Raw genomic sequence first — 22,046 nt, 5'->3', positions numbered from 1 at the left:
CGAGAAAGGACTCGCGCGACGCCGCTTAGCGGATGACGCTTGCGGCGCCGAGAGGTTCAAACGAGTGGCTGGCGCCACCCGCGCGGCGCGGTGTTCTCGCCATGGAGCTGATCCGGAGCTTCTGCGGGAGGCTGCGGGCTCTGGCCGTCACCCTGGACAGCGAGACGGCGCGGCTGCAGCGGGCGCTGGAAGGGGAGGACAGCGGTGAGCGGGGCCGGGGCCGCGCGCGCGGAGAGGGCCGTCTGTCCGCGTCGGGAGGGCCCGAAATACGCGGCGCCCGGGACGGCTAGAGCCCAGGACGCGTCCCCGGTCACACACGGTGTGCTTTCGAGTCGCGCAGGACGTGTGCTCATCGACAAACATGCTATAGGAACAAAGTTAAACGGTTTCCCGTAAATGCAGCCGTTTAGCTCTGCTGTTTACATGTGTAGTGAGTGACTTTCGTCTCGCCCTCGTCTCCACAGGTGCAGTAAATGTCTCTTTTCCCCAACACACCGTGTTGCTCGCGCAAACGCCGGTACTCAGCATCGCCTTGACTTATTTATTTATTATGTATTTGTATGTAAAGCAAAATTATCCACCACTAACCTTTGTATTACAGGTTTTTTGGAGTTATTACAAGAGTCGTTTGAGGTTTAATAAATGTCATAATTGTAACGTCCTTAACATATTGCACCCTGTAGACACAGAGTTCTTTTCCTTAAGTTATATTATGAGTGATTTCCCAGCCATGTAAAAATATTCATTCTTGTGACTGGAAAAACAACGTGCACAATGAAATTTCGAGACACAGAAAAATAGAAAAAAATAAGTAGGTCCTCTAACTCCACCATCAGAAGTCACCACTAATAGTATTTTAGTAGCTTTTTTACCTTATTTTTAGAGTTGCTTTGGTTTTGTCTGATTTTGTTTACAGTTGAGATAATGCTGTAAGACACAAAATTCTATTAACATTTTTGAATTCTTGAGATATGGCCAAATTGCTTTCCACCAAGCTTGCGCAAATTTACCCTTAATCAGTTGATGACCATGTGTTGTTTCTACTTTTTCCCTGTTGTGAAAAGTGCTGCTGTAAACTTCCATGTGTTAGTGTTTATGTGCACTTGACTAACATTTTCAGTTCTCCCGGGCGCACGCATAGACGGGTGCACGCTTAGCTGGTGCATGCGTAGACAAGTGTACGCTTACACTTACACGTGGGTTTGGTGGCGCCAGGGCAGTCCCATGTTTACCTTTTTGAGGAGCTGACACATTGTTTTCCCCAGTGGATGCACCATGGTGTAGCTCCATCAGCAGTGAATAGTGGTTACAGTTTCTCCATCAACATTTGTTACTGTCTGTCTTTTTGGTAATAGCCATGCTAGTGTGTATGAAGAAGAAAATCGTTGCGTTGTGGTGTGGCTTTGCGATTCCCTAATGAAAAGTGGTTGACTTTTAACAGGTGGAAGGAGACCTTCAAAGGAGACATATTTTATATTTTAGAAAAGAGAATTATGGCCCTTTAAAAACCTGCTTTTACACTATATACGTGACCAAATGATTAAGAAGAAAGGTGACAGTACAGTGGGTAAAGGGTGTCTTTTCAGTTAATGGTGCCAGGTCAGTTGTACACTCGTAGAAAAAAGAATGCATCTTGAACCTTACCTTATACCATTTACAAAAATCAATTCCAGATGGATTTTAGCTCTGAATGCGAAAGACAAAACAATAAAGCTTTTAGAAGAAAACAAAAGCGTTGTCACTGGCAAGTATTTTTAGAACAGGAATCAAAACGTGCTCACCATAAAGGAAAAATTTGCTCAGTAGGGCCACGTTCCCTCCTCCTCCCCTCCGTCCTCCCCTCCCTCCCTCCCTGACCTGAGTGCTGATGTTGCAGGTGTTTACTTTGAAAGTTCACCAAGCTATATACATATGATTTCTGTACTTTTCTATATGTTATAGTTTAATAAGACCTTTAAAGAAGGGCCTTAGCACTTTGTGATTGACAGGTTATCAATTACAAATAAATACAAAAGTTTATTTTAAGAAAATATATTTAATTATATTTTCTATTTTTCCTCCTTTTTCTCTTACACTTTTTCCTTTCACTATTTATATCGAAGACTTTGAAGTTTATCCAATGAGAATTTTACATGACCTTCATTCAGAAGTTCGGACTCTAAAGGTACCACTCTTACAATACTAATTTATCTTTTATACGTGGTAATTTAAAATCTAAATAGACTTAGTCAAAAGTTAGAGAAATTCTAATGTACTTTTTTCCTTTGAAAAAGGATGATGTCAGCACTCTTCTTGACAAAGCAAGTTTGGAAAGTAAAGAAAGCATTTGTTTCATAAAGGCAGCGAAAGTACTGATGAAAAAGAATTCAGTGGACATCATGAAAGTAAGAGAAGTTTTCCAGAAGTATGGATATAATCCACGGGCCAAGAACGGTTCAGGTGTGCATCGCTTGCATTTTCCAGCATCCGTTTCCGTAGTAAAGAGGGCAGCACCGTCGGGAAGAGCGCTGTGGGCTTGGCCGCGGCCCCGTTCTCGCTCTGCCTCCGGTGCCCGCTGCTCCATCGTGTGACACAGCGCCGTGTGCTGGACGCGGTGCTGGTCGGTGGTGCGGTGTGAGGACTGTCCTTGCTGTCCTTTCCAAATGCTAGACGAGGACTGACACGTGTATGTCGGCTGTCGACAAGTAAAAAATTACTTTTAGAAAAGAACTAGCAGTGCTAGGTGAAAGACGAGGACAAGAGAGATCTATGTGACTTGAGGGCGCCCGGTTCCCAGTCCCCTAAGAAATGGAGACTTACCGTCAGGCATCGATCCATTTTTGTTCTCAATGTCCTCTTCTGTAGATTGAGAGATTTGGGCTAGATAAATTGATAAAGCCCTCTTCGTGTTTAGATTCTAACGAAGGGTGGGATAACACGGTGGCTTCAAATTCAGGGCCGAACCGCCTCTTCAGACCTCTGATCCACCCCTTGCTAGCTGTGTTGTCTTTGACCAGCGGCTTCACCTCGCACCTTTTTCTGGTTTGTGAAGTGGAGGTGTTTAATAGTCTCTACCTCTCAGGCTGTATTAGGTTAAATGAGGCGAAGCTGCCTGGAACAGTGCCTGGCATGCTACTCACCAGGCGCTGCCTGTTGCTAGGACTCGGCTCGCTCCTCTGGTCGGCTTGAGTCAGCGTCTTCCGTGCCTTCGCTTCCATTATGAGAATGGTCTTTGTACATGAGTAAAACTCTAAATTCAACAAATACATACTGAGGACATGCATAGAAGGTATATTAACCCGTGTGGCAAGAGCCACACGGTGTGATGGAAGGAATTCAGTTGACTTTGATGTGGAGCCGTGGCTTCAAACGCTGGCCCCACCCGTCACACGCCACTACATGTGTGACCATGGGCAGTGTCTCTAAATTGCTTTCCCTCATTTGTGAAATGGGGACGATAATACCTCCCCATGGGGCAGTGATCACGGTGACAATTTTATTTTATTAATCTCATCCATGACAGCCTTGTGATAAGTAACATTTCTCAGAATTAACGGAAAGCACTGTCGAAAGAACTCAGTCTTTCCGAGAGCCAGAAGCCATGAAATCAACATTGATCCCTTTCTTTCGTGTGGGGCACCGTCCAGGTTTGACGTGTCCCGGCTCGTGCACAGACACAGTTCCCTATCCTCGTTCACTTCCAGTTGCCAATCAAAAAGCACATGGCGCCTTCAGAGGAGAAGCACACCTCCGCTTCCTCAGGTCTGCTGGACCTCTTAGCTGCTCAGATGAATGCAGCCTAAATCTGTCCCTTTCCTCTTCCTTCGGACAGGGATCCAGTGTGCCAGTATCTGAGAGACCCCATTTTAGCTACAGACCTCCCTTTAAAGATAAGCAAACAGAAAGGGCCTTGGCCTTGTAGGTGCTGTCCAGATTCATTAACCAGCAGTGCACCAGGGGTTGAAGAGGACTGTGGGAAGGAGTAAGGTGGTCAGTAAGTGACTTCATCTGAGACGCAGTGTGGCGGCTAGTGTTGGGGTCTGGAGCCAGATGTAACCTGTTCACAGTCGAGAAGTCGCATGTCTTTAATGCTCGCCTGCTGTTTCTCAGTAGGCCTGTGATGTGTTCTAGATTGATGGAGGATAAACAGTTATCTCTAAGTCTTTCCTTGTTAGGCATCTGTAAGTTAAAAATGTAAGTATTTTCATGCTTTGTGATGACTCTAGATTGTAGTTAATTACACACTAATGAATGGCACCGAATGACAGTGGTTCCCTAACACAGCAGGAGCCACTAAGTCACATCGAGTGGGGAAGTAAGAAAGTTGGACTTACATTTGTGCGCATGGACTTTTCATCTTTTGACAGTTCCGTTTATTTCCTTTCTCTAACGTCATCAAAATGGGACGTGGGTGGACAAGAGGTACTGCAGGAAATTCCCAAAGGTACAGTCGAAGCAAAACTCGGGAGACTAAGGAGAGGATCAGGACGGGGCCCGCCCGGGGCATTGCAGATGGAGCTGTGTCCTGTGGGTTTAGCGCGTGAGGGTTCCTGGCGCGTGTTTGCGTGGACCGTGACTGCCTTGGTCTCCCCAGGGGGCGAGCAGGAGGCCGACACTGCACCAGAGTCTGCTGGGGATGCGACCCGCCCGGGGCCCGACGGGGAGGACGATGCGCCGCCCCCCGCCGCCCCACGCAGCCGTGGATCCGGCACGTCTGTGAGCAGCACACCCCCGAGCAGCCCACAGCTGGCCGACTTCGGGCTGGAGCGCTACCTGGTCGCCGCGCAGGCCGGACGCAGCCACACTGAGGGGCGGGAAGGGCTAACTCCACCGTCCCAGCCGTCACCAGCCAAAGTGCGGAAAACGACGTGTGCCCTGAGCGCCGACGATTTCGAGTGTTTGACCCCGAAACTGCAGCACCTCAGTATCTCCCAACACAGCGCGAGTTTAAATGGGGATCTCACCGTGGGCCTCGGAAGTATGGAGGATGAGAGGTACGCGGCTTCCTTCTAAGGCGCGGTCTCCCTGGCTCTGAAGCTTTTGTGTTTGTCGATTCTTTCCTAGAAGAAATGTGGTATTCCAGACCGTGCCTTTCCTTCGAACGGGTTTCAGGGCTCTCTCATTTCCCACTTTCTCTAATCACCAGTTCCATCAGAAAGCTCGGCAATCGGTTTCCTTGGGCTATAGACGCTGTAGAAGGAGTGATAAGGGTCTAGAAATACTATGGCGTTTGTTGGGATAGAGAAGCGAGGGTAAGCGAAGGGGTTGAAGCTGTTCAGAATGTGCAGGTTTGGCATGGAGACCCGGGAGGAGATGCGGGTCGGGGACAAGCCGCCGGTTTCTGTCCGGTCGCCCAGACGGCTCTAGGGGAGGACCTGAGAGGCCGCTGGGGGTGGGGAGCAGGTGACGCTTCCACACCTGGCTTCGAGGTGCTTAACGTCCATGGGAAGCCCAGAGATGACTTCTGTGCCAGACCGAAGAGGTTAGGAGTGATTAGTGTGAAATTAGTAATCAAAGAGTTATATCGAACGTTAAAGCACCATGTGTCAAAGTAGCCAAGCAGTATCCAGACATAAATCCTTAAGACCCGTAATTAAAAAAGGAAAATGAACATTCAACTCAAAGAGTCCGAAAAGGCCACACAATTCTGAGGAAAAGAGATGGGAGTGAACACAAAGACGAAGTGAAACGTCATTACAGAAGAGTTTCTGAAGGTTAGGACTGGTATATCTGAGGACTGGCGCTTACTTAAACAAATGCAGATAACAAAACCACAAACTAAGGCCTATAATTTTTTTATTTTTTAAGCTCGTAGAAATAATACAGAATATAATATTGGGAAATTTGGAAAGTTCAGATAAATGAAAAGAAGCCATTTAACTTGTGCTTCTTTATATTTTACAAATAACTAGTTAGTAAATGTAGTGGGGAAAAAACATTTAAATTTGCAACAAAAAAGTAAAATAGCCATACATTTGTAGGCGAAAGGCCTATATGATTAAAACCATAAAACATTTCTGAGTTATATAAAGAGAAAATTAGGATGAAGAAAGATATTCCTGAATAGAATGACTGAATATTAGCAAGATGTGCAATCATATTGAATTAATTTGTGGGTGTCATGCAGTTACAACAGTCTCCATAGGATTTTTTTTAAGGTGGAGAAAGACGAGTATTTGACAAAGCGATTCAAAAATTTGTTTGGAAGAATAAAAAATAGCCAAGAAAATAATGAAAAATAACAGTAATAAAGGGACTTAACCTAGCAGACATTAAAATATATAAAGCAAAGTAAAACAGTACGAAACTCGCAGAATGGGCCTGGAACTGGAACTGAATAACCAAGAGACACCCTAATTTATAGGAGTTGATTTATGTAATAAGCTGAACTTAGGGCTTTCCTTTTACTCAGATTCTTAACCCACTTCTAAGTCAAAACTATCAACAGAAAATGGCTTGTAACCTTTTATGAGTCAAGATTACACATTTGAAAAAATTGTTCCATGGGCCTTCTGTTCCCTAAAACAGGACAAATGAGTGCATCCAGACTTGATGATTTATAGGAAGATTAACTTTTTTTAACCTTATAATTTCCCTGTTACTCATGCCAGTGAGGAAGCCATAGAAACAGAACCAGTGTCCGGCGGTGATTCCTGTGCCACGCCTGGCCTCGTGAACCAGCGGCTGGGAAGAAATGGTGAGTGTAAACTCAAGTTGCTTCTCTGCCGTGTCTTCCCAGACTGCTTCTGGACAGGTGTCCAAGAGCCCTGCGTCCCAACTGGGGACACCGCGGTCCTGAAGGACCGACCACTCTCTAGGTTCAGCGTGATTTCACCCGAGAGGAGTTTTCTGATCTGCTTTTCATACTCTCCCTGGTTGTATTCTGCATTTGGCAGCGGGTTTGTTTCTGATTTTCTAGGTTAAAGCATGTAACTGCGTATCTAGTCACCAACTTTTTGATGTAGAGCCGGCAGCACCCTTTTTAACTGTAGCTCAGCCTCTCGTGAGAGTTCTACAGTGACTTTCTGACAGAAGCCACACCCAGAATGTGTCAGCTACCACTGCAAATTTTGCATTTTCTAAATAGTAGAAATTTAAATTTTTATGTTGTTTTTTTATATTTGCCCTAGCAAACATGAAAACATTGGTTTTCGTGGATTTCTTTGAATAATTATTTTTTATTGTCTAATTTATACCAGCTTTATTGGCAAATTTTTAAAAGTAACTTGTCTTTATCAGGTCTTTCCAAAGTTTTGGATATGTTTTTAGAAAAATTCTTTTTGTACCGGTTTCACTGACTTGTTATTAATAAGTATAAACAGGTGTGAAAGAATACAACTGACTGACGGTAAGCATAGAGCTCAACCTGTAACAGAAAACTGGGTTGTGTTAGGAGTATCCTGTATTTCTTTCTTAAAAAGAAAGAGCGTTTGGGCCCCCACCTCACACACATTCAGAAGTCAGTTCCCCATGGACAGTAGTGACGAGAACGCCCTTACGACTTCGGCAGACCGCACCGTGGGAGACGCGGAAGGCCTGGCTTTGGCCGCTGGCGACCTCGCTTCGAGGAGCCTCGTTCAGTTTCTGCTGTGTCTTTGACCCAGTTTTTAATGCCACACAAGTACCATTATGACAATGTTTATAGTCTGTACTGACTAAAACTTAGCGATTTGCCACGTTTGTGTTCGCCGTCGCTGCCTGTGTCGCGCTCGTCGCTCTGGGCGGGTTTTCTCGTTCAAGTGCACCCTTCAGCCCTTCTCCCAGAGGCGGTAGTTCAGCTGTGTGCAGTGGTCTCCACTTTTGCATTTCTGAAAACATTTCTTTCTTTCTTTTTCACTCACTCTTGAATGATGATTTAGCTGGATGTGGACTAGATCGGCGGCTGTTTTTCTTCGGGATTTTAAAGTGCACTGTGATTTGCTGTCTTGCTCCTGGTGAGCAGGGTGTATTGGTCTGGCTGGCTTTTGTTTGTAGACAATCTTTCTTCTCCTCTGGTAGTCTCTAAGGGTTTTGTCTTTACCTGTGACATTCCACACTTCTCTGTAATCCACATGTGTATTTGTTTTCATTTGTTGTGTTGAGAATTTGGTTTTCCAAGCGAAGGGCTCGCCATGCGTTCGGAAAAACACTCGCATTGTGTCTTGGGCAGCACCATCCCCAAGTAGCCCACGTTCCTCCGGAGACTCCGCACTGTCCTTCACAGCCACCCCTCGGCCCCCTGGGTGGTGGCTGGCTCCCCCTGAGCGCTCAGCTTGGGGGTGAAGGCGATGTGCGCCCTGCTGCCCACGCCCGTGGAGCCTCCTTCCTATTTGCTGTTTCTCTCGCCCTAGTCTAGGTTATTTTATTCCATCACTTGAGTTTTTACTATTTTCTGCTTTATAAGTTTCTGTTCCTTTTTTTCTCTTATGTACCATTCTCTTGCCTTATGATTTCTGTGCCTTTGTTGATCATCTTAGATACATGTATCTGGAAGACTCTTTAAGGTGTTGATTCCTTGCTTATCACTCTGTCTCTCTGGGGCTTGTTTCCTCACAGCTGTGATCTCATCTCAAATGAGGCCGTGTGTGCCCCATGGAGCTGTCCCAAGCTTACCCCAGCCAGGGCTCGCCCATGGCAGACAGGTTTCCAGGTTCACCTTGGATGGCTCAGGTGACCTGCCCCAGACATGGCTGAACTCAGCGCCTGCAGCTCTACGCTCGATGGACTTGGTATCCTGAGCTTTCTGCCTTCAGCCTCGCTTGCTGTCCTCCTGTGCCCCGGAGTCATGCCAGTGGGCAGAGGTTTCCAGTCCCTGGTTCTTAGACTGTGCTTCTCTCCCAGGCCCTCAACGCCCCTCACGAGCCTGTGCCGTGACCCTGTCTGTGCCTGTCCTAAGCCCCAGGTGCTCCACTTGTACATGGAAATATCGGGTTAAGCAGAGGCTAGCATCTCACCACAGTTGCTTTTTTAAGTTAAAGTTATTCATGAGCTAAATTCCTGGTCCCCTCCGTCTCCTCCTCCCCAAATGACGCTTAAAGCGTAATCGTGTTTTCAGATTTCACCATCCAATCCATCCTCATTTGTCACTCGCTTTGTTCACTCCCGGCATGTTTTTTACACTGACCTGTGCACGTCCAGTCTGTCCATTTTGGGGGGTCAGCAATATGCCACTGTACGAAGCAGCCACTGTATTTATCCATTTGCTCGTTAAGGGAACGGTTACGGTTTTGTTCTTTACCATCATAGGTTGTGCTGTAATGAAATTGTCCCTGGGTACCTGTGTTCCTCACACCCAGGAGACCTTCCGGGTCACTCATTCTAGAAGATGCTAAATTGCCTGGGAGAGGCTGCTCTGGTTTACTCTCCCCAGCGGTACCCGAGTTCCTGTGTCTCCTCCTGTTCCAGCGCTTGATGACAATTAGACTTGACCATATTTTGCCCGTCTGGTCCTTTTTCTGACATGTTCAGCGTTTCTCTTTGATACCGCTTTGAGGCTGGTCGCTAGTGTCTCCATGTGCGCTTCTGCTCCTGGGTCTGCTTTGTTCTAGGAGTCGCTTTTCCACCCCTGACTAACGTTACACTGCTTTTTAGTCAGTGCAGCTTTCGAGTAGGTCGTGACATCTTGGAAGGCGAGTGACCTCCTTACCCTCCTCTTCCTTTTCATTCTTCAAGAAAATTCTCCGTAAAGCTCTTACACAGTTGCTCATAGGTTTATTTGTGAGTACCTTGCTCTTTCTTGGTGCTGTTGTGAAAAATGTAAGTTTTCAAATTATATTGTGTCTTGGGCAGCACCACCCCCGAGTAGCCCACGTTCCTCCGGAGACTCTTACACCAGAACTGTTCATTGTGGTGTACTGTACTTGTACCCGAGTTTTATTAGTGCTAATGATAATTAGATATGTGAATGTGACAGTTTTGTTATTTCCTGTCCAATCGAGCATACACTGGTTAGAATTCCTTAAGTTATTAAAAATAAAGTGCACAAATTATAGACAAGGATTGTAACCTAAACGTTGAAATCTTACTTCAGCTTCATTTTCAGGTGTTCGCTGTCACGCCGCTGCGTGTCTCCCAGATGTCGCGTGTGCACCATCCCCCTCCGCACCCGCCTTCTGCACCCCGGGCCTGAGGCTCCCTCGCGTAGAGGGCAGTGCAGCTTCGGTAAATCTCCACAAAACCAAAGCGCTCGTCTGGCTTCTGGTGACTCCAACACCCTTTCCAGCCTCGGGCCGTGTGTTTAAAGGATGTAACCCGAGGCAGCCTTCTTCGTGTGTTCGCTCTGTGTTTCTGGAGGGTGACTTCGCAGCTTCCAAGTTTCCCTGACTTTAACCATGTTTCAGAACTTATTCTAGGGCACACTGGGATAAAGATTTCTGACAGGGACCGTGAGGAGGGACAGCATTACTCATGAGAGCAAAACATGGGGAACAACCCAAGTGTCAAAAGGGAAGAAGCGAAATCCATCCAGTATAATCCCAGGGTCTGCTGTTACTGCCATGTGTTTTCTGAAAAATAGATGAGAACTTATCAAAAGAATGTTTTCAAGAAGTACTTAATGGAATGGAAAATGGCATGTATGTGTGCGTATGTGCACGCATGCACGCGCGCGTGCACACACACACACAGCAGTCCCCCTGTTATCCACAGTGTTGCTTTCCGTGGTTTCAGTTACCCGTGGTCAACTGCAGTCTGAAAATATTAAATGGAAAATTCCAGAAGTAAACAAGTCACGAGTTTAAAATTGCACGCCAGCCTGAGTAGCGGGATGAAATCTCGCGCCCTCCCACTCCGTCCTGCTGGGGACACGAATCCTCTTTGTCCAGCATCCTCACGCCATAGACACTACCTGTCTGCTAGTCACATAGTAGCCATCTGGGTTATCGGATCAACTGTCATGGGGTCACAGGGCTTGTGTTCAGGTCACCCCTGTTTTACTTAATAACAGACCCAAAGCCATTCACATCGCTTATGTTACAGTATTGCTACGATTGTTCTGTTTTATTGTTACTCTCTTACTGTGTCTGATTTATAAACTAAATAGCATCACATTTTTAGGGAAAAACAGTGTCTGCATCATTCAGGATGTCAGCCTTCCACTGGGCGCCTTGGAACGTATCTCCCGTGGATAAGGGGGCACTGCTGCGTTTCAAGGAAAAAGAATGGATAGAAACACACTAAAACGTGCTTAGCTGTGGGTGGTTTTTGTCCTTTTTTTCTCCCAGGTTTTTCCCAGTAAACAAACTTACTTTCCTCCAAACCTCATCCCTTTTGCAGTCAGTGCAAACACTGAGGACAGCCAGTGGGTGGGCTGGGCTGGCCGGTGGGACATTCTGCAGCAGTAGAGATGCTGTGTGTTCTGTGCTGTCCCACACGGTAGCCGCCAGTCACAGCTAGCTGTTGAGCATATAAAATGTGGCAAGCGCATCTGCAGAACTGACTTTTAATTTTTTAAATTTTATTAAATTGAAACAACCCCTGGCAGCTTGTGACTCCTCTGTGGGACAGGGTGGCTGTAGGGAAGCAGAATGCTGGGCTTAGCTCACACCCGCTTTCTTCCTCATTGGGGCAGAGTCACACCGTCACGCCCATCCGTGCTGTGTTCCCCATCTGGCCCGTTCAGTGTTGCCTGAGGCCAGGAGGCGCCTCTCTAAATTCGGGGCTCACGCAGTTTTCATGCTGAGCTCTAGCCCAGCCTTTGTTAGTAACGAGGCTGGAGCTTTGTCCTCCGAGTGCTGTTCCTTTGTTTCCTTGGTTTTATTTAGCGCTTGGTCAGGGGAAGGGGTCATTTTTGGCCTTCTCGGAGACCCCAACAGAACCAACAATTTTTATTTACTGTATTATTTTATACCAACGTAATTTGACGATTTATTTTCATTCCTTAGGCATCCACGAATTATCCACCTTCAAAAACAAATAGTTCATCCAGCGACTGGGAAGTGAAAGGCTGCACGTCATCAGCTCTGAGTTCAGACAAGTGCTTTGACAATTTCATGGCTCCCTCTTCTCCCACGATTTCTTCGTACGAGAACCTGCTCCGAACACCTACACCTCCAAAAGTTACTGCAGTTCCAGAAGACATTCTCCAGGTTAGTTTTTCAAAGTTAGATATTCGTACAACATCCGCTACGAAGCCCGTGATTTCTCGCAGGGCTGATGCACTGGTTCGGGTCTTGAGAACGTCTGAATTCCGGGGGCCAGGCCCTCCTGGCACTGCCTGGCCGAGCACAGGTGCTGGCGTCATCAGACTTACGGCCTCGTGGCGCATTTTCTCTTCAGCTCGTGGTCATTTGCCTGTGATGGCCACGCTGAGCACTGTCTCCATGGGCGGTGCCGCTGTCAAAGCCAGGAACGCCGTTTACTCTGCAGTTCCCAGAGTGGGGTGTCGTGAATAACTACCTGTGTTTCTTGGACTTGCGATGTCTTGTACTTCAGTTTGAGAAACAGTGATTGAAACATATTAGAACTCTTTAGCACTGTTTATCGTTAGTCTCCTACTGAGTTCTAACTCCAGATCTGCTAAGTGGCCACCAGCCCGATGTGGCACACGTCCTCGCCTTCGTAGAAGTCGTGGTGTTTGGCCATTGTTGCTTAGGCGGATGGAACTCCCAGTAACCATTCTGGCAACCTTCCTGAGAAGAAGGAAGCTGCTTGGGAAGATACTGGACGCCACGAGAACAGACCCATCCCGAGATCCCACTGGAGCGTGTGCCAGCGCCCTTGGTCTCCCTGCTGTCCTCGGCCTTGACGGAAACGGAGCGAGGCAGGGGCAGCTCCTGTCTAGACATTTTATAGTTCAACTTCTCTTTATTCCTATGTTAAAACAGAAAAAGCTAGTGTTTAATGCATCACCTCTTTATGAAAAAGATCATAGCTGATATTTCAGAGTTGTCTTTTTATAATTCATGTAACCAGTGATCTTTCTCCTGAGCATCTGACCCGCCTCTTTCCTCTGTATTTTCCCTGGCGTCTTTGTAAAGGCCTCGTCTGCCTCGGTCCACTGCTGCGTGCTGACATCAGCCTTCCGTGCGTTTCAGAGGGCGTCAGACGTCGGGCCTGCGCACCCACGTTAAGTGTCTAATATTGCAGTCTTTTCTGCGCTGCTAGAAAATTCCTGCGTCTTCCAGTAACCCATGCCTTCAGACGCCCCTTGGCTTTTTTTTTTAATGTTTCCTAACACTTTCCAAATTGATGTTGTTCACGCAACTTAATAAAAAAGAATTTGCTTGGTTTTAGATTCTATCAAAATACAACCGAAACCTAGTCACTCCAGTGACAGTTCAGGCCGTGCCACCCAGAGCAGCATTCCTTGCTAGAGGCGAAGGACCGGGCCTCGGAGAAGTGGGGTGAGTGTGTCATTTGAGGAGAGCAGTTTCAAAATTTAACATTTGAATGGTAGTAAAAGTCTGTAACTGACACTTCACTTGCCAGTTTGGGTTAGTAGCTTCCTCCTCCCAATGGGGATCGATGGGGATCGTTGACCCCCTGCCGCCCTGACATGCAAGTCTGACCATGTCCTTGGCGACCTCTTCCCAACTGTTTATGTGAAGTGTAAAATGTGACCACAGGGTCGTGTCACTTGTTGACAGCTGTTAAGTATACCTGATGTTTTTTATCTGTGTTTTCGCAGAGACTCCAGTGGGTCCGTCCGCCCGTTAAGAAACTGAACAGAGTGAGATGGAAGCCGAGCTGGACTGACCTTGCTGTCACAGCCCCTGTGTGTCTCCTCCTTTCTAAACACCAGCCCATGTTAAAGATGCGCGTGGACACTGATGCCATGATTTGCCTTTTACTATGCTTTGATTTAGTTTAACCTCAGTCTTGTTGACATGTAGCTCAGTTCCGTTTTTAGATATCAGTACTATTGCATTGATTTGCTTTACCCTACCTAATCTAATAGTAGTTTAATGAATATTAGGAAGCAGGATCAATAACTGAAAATGTGAATGTTACTGGTTGCTACTCGAATAAGGCCACCCTGGTCTCCTCGGGGCCGTATGGGTGCTGCTGTCTACTGTCTGGGGCCCCTCGATTCTTACTCTGCCCTCACATCTCCTCTCACAACTGTCCCCAGGTCTTACACCTTCCACTTCAGCGTTGTGCTTTGAGGACAGTCACTGAATTTAGGAAAAGAGAGGGGCTCGGCGGACTGGGTCGCTGCACTGGGGCGGGTGTCAGCGGCGCGAGTGGCCTGTCTGCGTCAGGGTGCGTTTCTGCTTTTCCCCTCAGCTTTCCCCTTGGTTCATTTCCATCCTCTGCTCAGCTCTCTCTGGCACGTGGCCGCTGGCCTCGGTGCGTTCCCCTCTCCAGCTTGGCCTCACTCTGGAAGAGTCTGATGCTGTCCTCGGCCATCTGCCCCTCTCTAGATGGTCAGCGGTGCCATGGGAGACCAGGGGCCTGATGCCGCAGTGAGGCTCACGCTGCCCTGTCCACCCCGCGAGACCCTTCTCGCCCAAGTCTAGCTGGCGGCGGTGTCACCTGATGCGTGAGTCCGGGGAGCGCTGCTGGCCACGGCCAGTGGGAGAGTAAGGACCCAGCTGAGGAGACCAGCTAAGAACTGGGGAAGAAGCAGCTGGCAGGGTGCTTCAGGCTTGGCCTCGGGGCATGTGATGGGGAGCAGGGCGCCCTCCATCACGCTGCCTTAGAAGTCATGGGAAGACCTGTCATGTGCTCTCCGGTCAAAATCGTCACTAAAACAAAACTCGATTCTCTGTTCTTAGAATTAATGTGTAGTTACAATGTTTGTTAAATATAATGTAACATAAACTACTTTCAGGATACTCAGTTTTATTTTTTAAGGTCAAGCTCTAGTCAACCTTCTCAGCCTTTCCTTCCTCGCCAACCACAGCACGTGTCCTAGGCCCCAGAATGGACTAAGCGGCTGGGGCAGAGTGTGGGGGCCACCACAGGGCAGGAGGGGCCCAGCCACCTGGCACAGGCCGTCGGGAGGGCCAGTAAGGAGGACGGAAGCACCTCAGGGAGCATGGTGGTTCTGTCGGTGTTGCTAAGAAGACAGAACTGACCATTGCACTTGGCAGAACGGGCGTCACCAAGAGGGCGGGAGGACCCTGGGACGGCTGGGACACTGCTCTGTGAGTTCTGGAGAAGGGAGGGGAGAGATGGTGCAGGGCAGAGGCGCTAGGAACCAGCCTGGGGTTGCCCCGTGGACATCACAGGCATCACCATCTGCCACCTACTGTCTGCGAACGTGGGCGCTTGTTTTGTGATGGACCCTCAAGTTCAGCCTGGCCTCACCACTCCCCTCCTGTGACCCGCATTTCTGTTCCTGGGAACTAAGGGGCCGCCGGCCACTTGAGCTTCAGACTTGAGGGTCTTTCAGGTGCGTCTCTCTGGCGGTGGAAGGAAGCTCAGCATGCTCAGGACGCCACAGGCCCTGTGCACTTTGACCCTCAGTCCCTTCCCTCTGTCACCTTCTTGACTGACTGAGGCCCCACAGGGCTGTGCTCTGCCCCAGGCTCAGCATGCTCAGGACGCCACAGGCCCTGTGCACGTTGACCCTCGGTCCCTTCCCTCTGTCACCTCGACTGCCTGAGGCCCCACAGGGCTGTGCTCTGCCCCAACACTTGCCACCCACTCCCCAGGGCCACTGTTCCTCAACCCTAGCTGCACATACGTGGCACGCGTCTGCCCGCCACGCCTGCGCTTTAAAGGAAGACAGTGTCCTGCTGTTGCTGGCGCTCAGCCAAGGGTCCCAGACCCGTCCGCACTGCCAGGTAGCACATTGGTGACCCTCGGGACTGGGCGCGCCCGTCTTCTGGGGGTAGAGCCATGCAGGGAGCCACCCACTGCCATCCCTTCCGCGGAGGGAGAGGCCCACACAGCCGTGGTCCCGCAGGCCCAGGCCAGGTGGTTCGAACGCCCCTCGGTCGCCGACGCAGGACCAACCATGCTGACGCCACTGCTGCTTTCTCGTTGCAGGTACACCTCGGGGACTCGGCAGAGCAGCCATGGTGACGTCTGCCTGTGGAAGGTCCTCCTTCAACGTGTCGGAATGTGACACCGGTGCAACCCAGTGACGCAGGGCCTGGGGACCAGGTCAGTCCGTATTTGAACCTCCGAAGAGTCTTGGCTTGCCTGCAGCAGGCCCGGATGAATGCCATCTTATGGAAGACGGTCCCACTCCGCAGTCTAGGAGATGCCGTTGCCAAGCACGGTGCCTGCCAGGCTGTCGTGAAGCACCCAAGTGTGCGTCCCCTTCTTGCCTGTTCCCCCACGGGCATGGGCCCCGGAGTGAGGGCTGGCACGCTGTTGGTGCGCGGGCCCCCAGCCAGCAAAGTGGTGACAGGGGCACTTGCTGAGGCCTCCATGGTTCTTAGATTAACTCTGAAGTAGGTGCGGTTTTTCAGACGCAGGCGTGGTGGCTTTAACTGGCGGCCTTTCACCCCCACGTCCCACTGCCCACCCCGAATCCCCTGCCCTCCAACCTCGTGGGATGCGCCACCCTCATGGCCGGAGCCAGTGGTTGCTGTGGGCCCACAGTCCCATCATAGCGTGTAAGGTTCAAGTTCAAACTTGATGTCCCGACGCCCTGTTGGGGACTTGGCAAGCAAGGAGAGCCGAATGGTGTTAGGCCTGGCATGCGCTGCGACCCGCCCCGCGGAGGGAAAGGACAGTGAGACCTCGTGAGCGTGTGCAGGGCCCGGCCTTGGGGCACACAGATGGGCGTGTGGCGTGCTTCACACCCGGGGAAGCAGCGCGGTCACCTAGAGCCAGGGAGGTGAGGCTGGCCCTTCGCCCTGGCGTCCCTGTGTTGGCCTGGGAACTGAGGATGCAGCGCCGTGTCCCGGGCTCGTGGGAGGGTGGCCTGGAGTCGCGGCCCTCACTGCAGCTGGCGACGCTGCATGGAATCTGCGCCAGCGCCTCCCGCGTCGTCCTGGCCCCGCATCCCCAGCAGGCGGGGGCTCTCTCCCTGCACACCAGGGGTGAACCCTTTGCGAACTGAGAACTCCATGGTGGGCCCGTGTGGGAGAGGCACCCGGCTGGCTCCAGGCTTGTCTGCCACCTGCCGCCAGACGTCGCAGCAGAGACAGCAGGCCCCCAGGTCACGAGATCCAAGGCTGCTTTCATGTGTACGAGACAGAACTGCAGCGTCACTCCGAAAGCCAGCACTAGTGCGTGTCCTTGCACTGAGGGATGCGCACGTTCGGTTTGCTGCCGCCCCGCTTACACCCTCAGGACCGTCGCGGCTCGGGGTCTGGCTCGGTTGGGCTTGAAGGCAGATGTGTCCCGTGCGTGCCGGGCACCTTCTGTGCCCTTCGCAGACTCTATCTCCACGGTCCCTTCACTTTGTACATCACAAAAGGTGGACACGAGGAGCCTGCAGAGGCTGCAGAGCTCCCGGGGCGGCCAGGACCTACCCTTGACCCAGCTGCGTGCGAGCACTGTGCGCTCTGCCACTCAGTCAGACACGGCTGGCCCCTCTCCGCCTGTTGTCACCCAGTCACCCGCAGTTATTACAGGAATTGCTTTAAACTGGCGCTCTTCTGAATAACGTGATGAAATCTCACGCAGTCCGGCTCCCTCCGCCCTGTCTGCAACACACTCTTGTCCAGCGCGACCGTGCTGTGTTCGCTTCCTGCCTGTCAGTCACTTAGTGGCCCTCCCGGCCATCACGCTATGGCAGTGCTCTGAGTGCTGAGTTCGCAGCACCCTTATTTTACTCAGTCTGTTCGTTTCCGGAGTCAACCTCGCCGTGCCTGATTTATCACTTAGGTCATCGCAGGTGTGCAGGCACGGGAGAGACGGTGCATGTCTGCCTGGTGCTCTCTGCTGTCCCCGGCACCCACGGGGGCCTTAGGACGTGTCCCTCCAGATGAGGGGGCTCCGTACTTAAACAGGCGCTGGCCCTCACCCCTGGCTCCTCCTCCCCCTCGGTCTTGATTCCTCTCATCCCTCCATTTTCAGGTCCTCCCAAGGCCCTAGCCTCCCGTCTCTAAAACGTAAAGCCCTCAGGTGACCGTTTCTCTTGTCACTGCACCATGACTCGGCTGGGCCAGTCTCTCCTCACAGGGCTCCTTCAAACTGCCTGTTGCCCGGCTCAGAAACACAGCCCCTTCCCTGCCCGCCCCCAAACTGCGCCCCTTCGTCCATGGTGCAGACCCCTTCCTGTGCTTAGTGGAGTCCCAACTTCCGGTTCTGCCCTTGGGGCTTAAACCCACCACACGGCACTACTCGGGTGAACCCCAACTCAGCCTTTGCCACGCTCCCAGTAACTTCCACACACAGGCTGATTGCACACATGTATTTAACAAGTTTTACACGGAATGCTAAGCGCACTTTCTTCGGACTTTACAGAGGGGCTTGAAGCGTGGACTCCTGTTCACACTCACACCACAGCAGAGCCAAACCTAGTGCCTAAGCAGATGCGCCGCCATTGTTCAGAGTTTAAAAGGCGCAATGGCAACGATGAGGGCAGGAGAAAGCACAGGATTACAGAACCGAACGAAAAATAAACTCGAGAAAAAGTCAATAAAATTTAATACGGCCTCATGCGCCCGGAAGGAGGCGGTGCCCGATTTGGAGGGGTGATGGCTATGTCCAAGTAGTCTCCTATCTGGAACTTCTGCGACTGCAGGGTCATGGCGTCGTCGGTCCCCTTCCTCCCAGACATGGTGCTGCCGATCTCCTTGACTCTGTGGGAGGAAAAGCAGCCGTCAGTGCAAATCGGCGAGGCCCCGTGCCCTGCCAGGGGGCACGGGACTGGGTACCCCGGCGTCTCCCAGCACGCTCGAGATTTAAGTTCTATGTCGAGTGCTGTGTCAAGCGATACCACTAGAGAGATTCACTAGCAGGCCTGCCCCTATCAGTCAAAACATCAAAACCAAAAAGATTATAGGAATTAAACTGGACGTTACCCACCGATAGCCAGGTCTTTTAATATCTGTAAAGACAATTGCAAAATTGAAGTGCGTGCCCTTCTTCCTGGCTTCTGGGTAGACTTCTTTCACTAGACTCGTCAGCTCTTTCAAGGTTGCATCCATCCTGAATTTTTTTAAAGACATTACATTTGATTAATCAGCAATAATATAACAAGGATATCAACGCGTTAATTTAATTACACGTGTTTGAATTGCAATTTATGTCAAAATGTCAAGGTGTTTTGCTTGAATTAATTTTAAAGCATCTAATAATACTATTTGTCCCCAAGTACTACTCCCCTTAACCAGCCTTAGTGTTTGAAATTCGATGAATTCATATCAGACCATTAGCGCTAAAAGGACTTCAGAAGTACATATGCTATGTTTTGTCGCTATGTAACATCTTACTGGCCTGGTTATTTACCCCTTTAAGGGTAACTAGTCCAAATTAATCCAAATATTTAAAATAATCGTATTTCATTATTTCTAAGACACATACTTTTCCACATTATAGTGTCTCTGAAATTGGAACGCATCTGCTTGAAGGTGGCCAGTGTTGTTCCCTTCTAACACGGAATCTCATATTTTCTTTCATGACAAGCAGAAAAATTGAAATAATGACCTGAACTTGGCATAGCACTGCCCATAGGGCGCTAGGAAAGGGCGCAGGGCCGCCAGGCCCTGAGGAACTACTCTAAAATGCAGTGTCAGGCAGGCAGTCACGGCCGAGGCCGTCTAGCTTTCCCTCTGCACCCCCCTGACAAACCTTATCACACCCAAGTCAAAGCATGGCTTCAACTGCACTGACAGCAAAAGCATCCAGGATTCTCGACTGCAGCCGAAAGGTTCCCACGTGCTGTCACAGAGTTCAGCAGTGTTCCCCCAAACGCACCCTTCCTCTCACGTCACCATCAAAAGTACCTTCAGCCTCTGAGCTGCCCGGGTCCGAAAGCTCAGTATTGCTCAGTCCTTCCCCTCTCCACCCTGCTGTTCCCATCTCGTAAACACAGATCAAGTCTGTTTTTCCTCCATCCCACCGTTACTGCTTTAATTCACCCTCTCATCATTTAACTCTTATGTTGCCTTTGACTCATCTGTTTTTTAAATGTCTTTTTTCATGAAAACATGCTGAGCAAGCAGCACCTGTTCCCAGCTCCGGGGAGACATCCCACTGCGTGGAGGACAGCAAGGAGCTGCACAGCGCCTACCACGGAAGCAGCATCCCAGGATGTCACTCCACTGCATGGCTGCAGGTGTTGGAGTTGCCAAGACAGACTCGCAGAGATGGGACAGAACAAGATCCGCTCCGATGGTGAGCGTGGGTCCCCACTGCCAGCAGGTGTCCCCCTGCAGCCGGTGCACAGACGGCCCGCACGCATCCCTCATCCTCTGTGCTGCAGGCGGAAGACCCCACGCCCTCACTGGGAAGGGATACAGCAGTGGGGCTGGTTGGGTGTCATGTGCTGCTGGCAGAGCAAGAACACCCATCAAGTCCAGAAGGCGAGAGGCTCCCCAAGAGCTGTGCTCTGCACAGGCTGTGAGAGCGCTTTCTCTGCCGAGTGTTTCAGGCCCAAGGCCACTCCCTGCGGCCCTGCGACCGGTGAGCAGCTGTGCAAGACTGCCTTGCCAACCTGAGACACACGTTCACTATTTAAAGAGGTTAAGCCACACGCGGGGATGCAACAGATCACACCCCAAACCTCACCAGCCAGAAACAACCCGTGATGTCAACATCACTTCAGGCTTTTCATGCATATACACCATGCTACAGAAAAGAGATTCCTTAATATCTCACGCATGTTACATATGCTGAGACTAATACGAAAATGAGTCGTTTCAAACACTAAGCAGAGTTAAGAAAACTAAGTTTAACTTAAATAGAAGAAAAACAAGTCAAATTGAAGGGACTGTAAAATTTCAGATAAAGATGATGTTGCCCTTCCTCACCGTCCTTCTGCAGTCTATTTTTGCTGTTAGAGTTCACACTGCATCTGCAGCAACTGCCCTGGTTACTTCAGCTTTGTCCCCAGTGGTCCAGCTACTCCCTAGTACGCAGTGTGCACTAACAACGTGTCCCAGAAAGCATCCTTTCTGCCTTTACGGAAATGTTTTCCATATTGTCGCCCTGCTGATAATGAGCTTGCAGAGCCCGGTTCCCACCTGCACCAGCTGACAGTGTGGGTCCCCCACGGCCTGCCTCCCACTCCAGCAGCTGGAGGGTCGAGGGCTGCTTTCTGACCACGGACTGAGACCCAAGGACACAGGTGAGGGATGCCAGAGCCCCTTGGGGCTGCAGCCTTTGCTGGGTGACTGAGGGTCAGCTTTCTGTCAGTCTGGTGATGCTGCAGCCCCCATTCAATACACCAGTGGTGTTGTGTGAGGTAGACTGTCCCCGACACACACCTTCACTGGTCAACAGCCCATACTCTGCGTATGCTGTTAAACGCACTTTCAACTTATGACATTTTCAACTTGCCAGGGTTTATGGGGACATAAACAGCCCCAGGGTAAGGCAAGGAGCTGCATGTCTTGGATGGGAGTAGTCTACCCTCAGTGGACTGAGTCTCTCCTGTGATGGGAGGAGTAGGCTCACCTCCAGGGCTGGCAGGGCTTCCTAAGGCTGGGACCCCAGCTCTAGCTCCAGCCTGCAGAGCCCTGCCTGCAGAGCAGGGGTTCAGGGGCCCAGGCAGCCCCCACACTTGTTAAGCCAATGCTCTGCAGCAGACCCGCTAATATTCAGCTGCTACTGGTCCCGTTTTTCTGGTGAACGCTGGTACGGCGGTCTGTGGAATCCTCTCTCAAGAACCTGTCTCGTGACCACCACGCAATTTTTCAAAAACTACGTACCTTTTACGGCTACTAAAAAGCCATTATGCCGCCAAACCAGGGTGTACGCACAGCGCGCCGGCGCGGGGGAGGGAAGGTGCAGGCGAGAAGCGCACGGTCAGGCGCTGGACACAGTCAAAGCTTTCCCACGCCAAGCCAGATCAGAAATCCTCGGCTTTTGGGATTTTTTTGATGCCGGGGCACCAGAGGCTCCCAGTCACGGGGAAACGCGGTGAGGATACCAACACCCCTTGACAGCACCGCCCCGTTACCCCAGTACCGTTTATTGGACCAGGGGCCTCTCAGGGACGGCCACCGCACATCAAGGGCCCATGGATCGCGCCTGCACCGGGCAGCCGCGACCCCTCGCCACCTGAGCGCCGGGGC

The 22,046-nt window shown here is 50.4% G+C and overlaps 2 protein-coding genes and 1 long non-coding RNA gene across 4 annotated transcripts; 2 read left to right on the top strand and 1 right to left on the bottom strand.

Moving 5' to 3' along the window:
- The first annotated feature begins 8 nt into the window (after positions 1-8).
- Positions 9-14,735, top strand: SKA3 (spindle and kinetochore associated complex subunit 3). Of its 2 annotated transcripts, none has more exons than XM_006904816.3 (9): positions 9-204; positions 2,103-2,164; positions 2,274-2,439; positions 4,574-4,973; positions 6,591-6,676; positions 10,001-10,119; positions 11,841-12,044; positions 13,192-13,301; positions 13,586-14,735. In XM_006904816.3, exons 1-9 carry the CDS (start codon positions 33-35, stop codon positions 13,620-13,622), a joined length of 1,356 nt encoding a protein of 451 aa, XP_006904878.1. In that variant the 5' UTR covers positions 9-32; the 3' UTR covers positions 13,623-14,735. The 2 variants fall into 2 exon arrangements, with proteins under 2 accessions (XP_006904878.1, XP_015445780.1); XM_015590294.2 differs by lacking the exon at positions 9-204 and adding an exon at positions 311-464.
- Positions 14,736-15,436: 701 nt separating this feature from the next.
- LOC112480013 lies at positions 15,437-18,450 on the top strand. Its single transcript, XR_003046423.1, has 2 exons — positions 15,437-15,689; positions 15,895-18,450. It is a non-coding gene; the product is annotated as an uncharacterized LOC112480013 (long non-coding RNA).
- SAP18 (Sin3A associated protein 18) lies at positions 18,204-18,995 on the bottom strand. Its single transcript, XM_006904815.3, has 2 exons — positions 18,835-18,995; positions 18,204-18,608 (listed from the first exon to the last, which is right to left on the bottom strand). The coding sequence occupies exons 1-2, from the start codon at positions 18,975-18,977 to the stop codon at positions 18,452-18,454; spliced, it is 300 nt and encodes a 99-aa protein (XP_006904877.1). The 5' UTR covers positions 18,978-18,995; the 3' UTR covers positions 18,204-18,451.
- Positions 18,996-22,046: the final 3,051 nt, after the last annotated feature.

The sequence above is a fragment of the Pteropus alecto genome, unplaced genomic scaffold (assembly GCF_000325575.1).
Source record: "Pteropus alecto unplaced genomic scaffold, ASM32557v1 scaffold80, whole genome shotgun sequence".
NCBI classification, from domain to species: domain Eukaryota; kingdom Metazoa; phylum Chordata; class Mammalia; order Chiroptera; family Pteropodidae; genus Pteropus; species Pteropus alecto.
This window is presented reverse-complemented; position numbering and strand designations above follow the sequence as displayed.

Coding starts and splice junctions, on each gene's coding strand:
- SAP18 (XM_006904815.3), bottom strand. CDS start 18,977: ATGTCTTTAAAAAAATTCAGGATGGATGCAACCTTGAAAGAGCTGACG. Junction 18,609..18,834: donor ATTAAAAGACCTGGCTATCG/GTGGGTAACGTC, acceptor TTCCTCCCACAG/AGTCAAGGAGATCGGCAGCA.
- SKA3 (XM_006904816.3), top strand. CDS start 33: ATGACGCTTGCGGCGCCGAGAGGTTCAAACGAGTGGCTGGCGCCACCC. Junction 6,677..10,000: donor CCAGCGGCTGGGAAGAAATG/GTGAGTGTAAAC, acceptor CTTCATTTTCAG/GTGTTCGCTGTCACGCCGCT. Junction 13,302..13,585: donor CCGGGCCTCGGAGAAGTGGG/GTGAGTGTGTCA, acceptor GTGTTTTCGCAG/AGACTCCAGTGGGTCCGTCC.